Source organism: Vollenhovia emeryi, unplaced genomic scaffold (genome assembly GCF_000949405.1).
Source record: "Vollenhovia emeryi isolate VEMERY1.0 unplaced genomic scaffold, V.emery_V1.0 DF944673.1, whole genome shotgun sequence".
In the NCBI taxonomy this organism is placed as follows: domain Eukaryota; kingdom Metazoa; phylum Arthropoda; class Insecta; order Hymenoptera; family Formicidae; genus Vollenhovia; species Vollenhovia emeryi.
In genome coordinates, this window is record NW_011961693.1 from 1 (window position 1) to 1,991 (window position 1,991).

The 1,991-nt window shown below is 50.3% G+C and overlaps 1 protein-coding gene across 1 annotated transcript; it reads left to right on the top strand.

The window, feature by feature from the left end:
• The first annotated feature begins 167 nt into the window (after positions 1 to 167).
• Positions 168 to 1,190, top strand: LOC105562834. The gene has a single exon (XM_012013939.1). It carries the CDS (start codon positions 168 to 170, stop codon positions 1,188 to 1,190), a length of 1,023 nt encoding a protein of 340 aa, XP_011869329.1.
• The last annotated feature ends 801 nt before the right edge of the window (positions 1,191 to 1,991 follow it).

Genomic DNA, 1,991 nt, shown 5'->3' on the forward strand with positions numbered 1-1,991 from the left:
CCAAAAAGGGTCTAGCCGAGACTTCCAAAAAACTTCTCGAGCTACATCTATCCCTCTCCTACAAACTAGAACCGGACCTGTGGCAAACCATAGACCGGATTACACACGAGCAAGCCACCCGCTCGGCAGAATTAAGAACCATAACACAAAAAGAAAAATTTGCAAAAATGAAACCACACACGCAAACAGCAGCTCCTCCCCTGACAGTAAAGAACCTTAGTAGTCAGACCCTTTCACCCGCCGAAACAGCCATCCTTGCTAAAGGACACAACTTTGCAGTCACCCTCTCCAGGATCCCGACAGAAGAGATCATCAGCCAAATAGAAACCGCCATCTTCCAACTCCCACCTGAAGCAGGAAACAACATCAGACAGCAGTCAGCCCAGATCCTCCGAAAAGCCAAACTTCCCATCCAAAACATTAACAGGGAAGAACGACTAGCGCTTCGAAGCCTAAGACAGAATGACGACATCCTCATTCTACCGGCGGACAAAGGCAACGCAACAGTGGTGATGGACAAAAGAGACTACCACAACAAAGTCAACACCTTGCTGTCCGACGCCCAAGTCTACAAAAAACTAAAATGCGATCCAACCACCAGCGTAGAGAAGAAAACCTCCTCCCTGATCCAAAAGGCGAACCTCCCTCCGCTAACCACGAAATACCTGACCCCCAGCGACAGCTCAGCACCCAGACTATACGGCCTTCCGAAGATTCACAAAGAATCAGTCCCCCTACGGCCTATCGTCAGCAACATCGGGGGCCCCACCTACCAACTAGTCCGCTACCTCACAAAACCCCTCCAAAAACTTACCGGCCTCAACGACTCCCACATCAGGAACTCAATGGACTTCGTGAACAAAATAACCAAGATCAAAACCGAGCCCAACGACATCCTGGTAAGTTTCGACGTGGTTTCTCTGTTCACCAACGTCCCAGTCCAAGACACTCTGGACATCATCAGAACATCCAAAGAGATTCCAGCCACCCTGTTCCCATTAATAGAACACTGCCTCAACTCCACCTATTTCCAGTTCGAAGGAGAATTCTACGAACAAACCACGGGAGCAGCAATGGGATCCCCGATAAGTAGTATATGGGAGGACTATGGGGCGACAGACGTGACGTCACAGACTGGCGCCAGGGGCGTGGCCGGGGGGCGTGGTCGGGGGAGGGGTGGGGGAAGCTGAGCTCTGATTGGCTGCTCCCATAGCTGCCCAGCGATTTGATTGGCTGCTCCCATAGCTGCCCGGCGATGTGATTGGTTGCTCCCATAGCTGCCCAGCGGTTTTATTGTCTGGTGGGTTTCGTAGGAGGGGCAACAAAATAGGGTCCCGACAAGATGGCGTGCGGGTCTGGCAAAAAAAAATGGCGCGGGTGTGTGATCGTGGCTGGTAGGGTCGAGATGAGAAGTTTTCCTTTGCGCGGAGGGGGGGCCGACAAGATGGCGTGTGGGTCAGACAGAAAAATGGTGTGGCAAGTAGGGTGGAAATGAGAAGTTTTCCCAGCGGGGGAGAGGGAAACACGGGAGCGGTGCTATGTCGTGCGTTTAGCGTGGGACCGTTCGCGCCGTGAGGTGGGGGAGGGGAATTGACCGGAGGAAAAACAGGAATGAACAGGTTTGTTTTGGAGCGGTGCTATGTCGTGTGTTTAACGTGGGTCCGATGGCGCCGTGAGGAGGGGGAGGGCGTTTGACCGGAGGAAAACAGGGATAAACAGGTTTCTTTGTTATACGCGATGGTATTGGAGTTACGAGAGAGAAGGTCGCAGGGTGAAAGAAGTAGACGAGATTCGGGGTTACAGAAGCTTTTATTACGAGAATGTAATTATGTACGAATGAACATGTTAGGAGATTGTACATACGATGATTTTATAAGAGTTGCGATTGGCGATTTGACAGAATTATATGAAGGATTTCGTGAAAGCGTAGAGAAATTAATTCTAAAAATATTATGTTAAAGTACATATCGAGAAAAGTGAGATCGTTAATT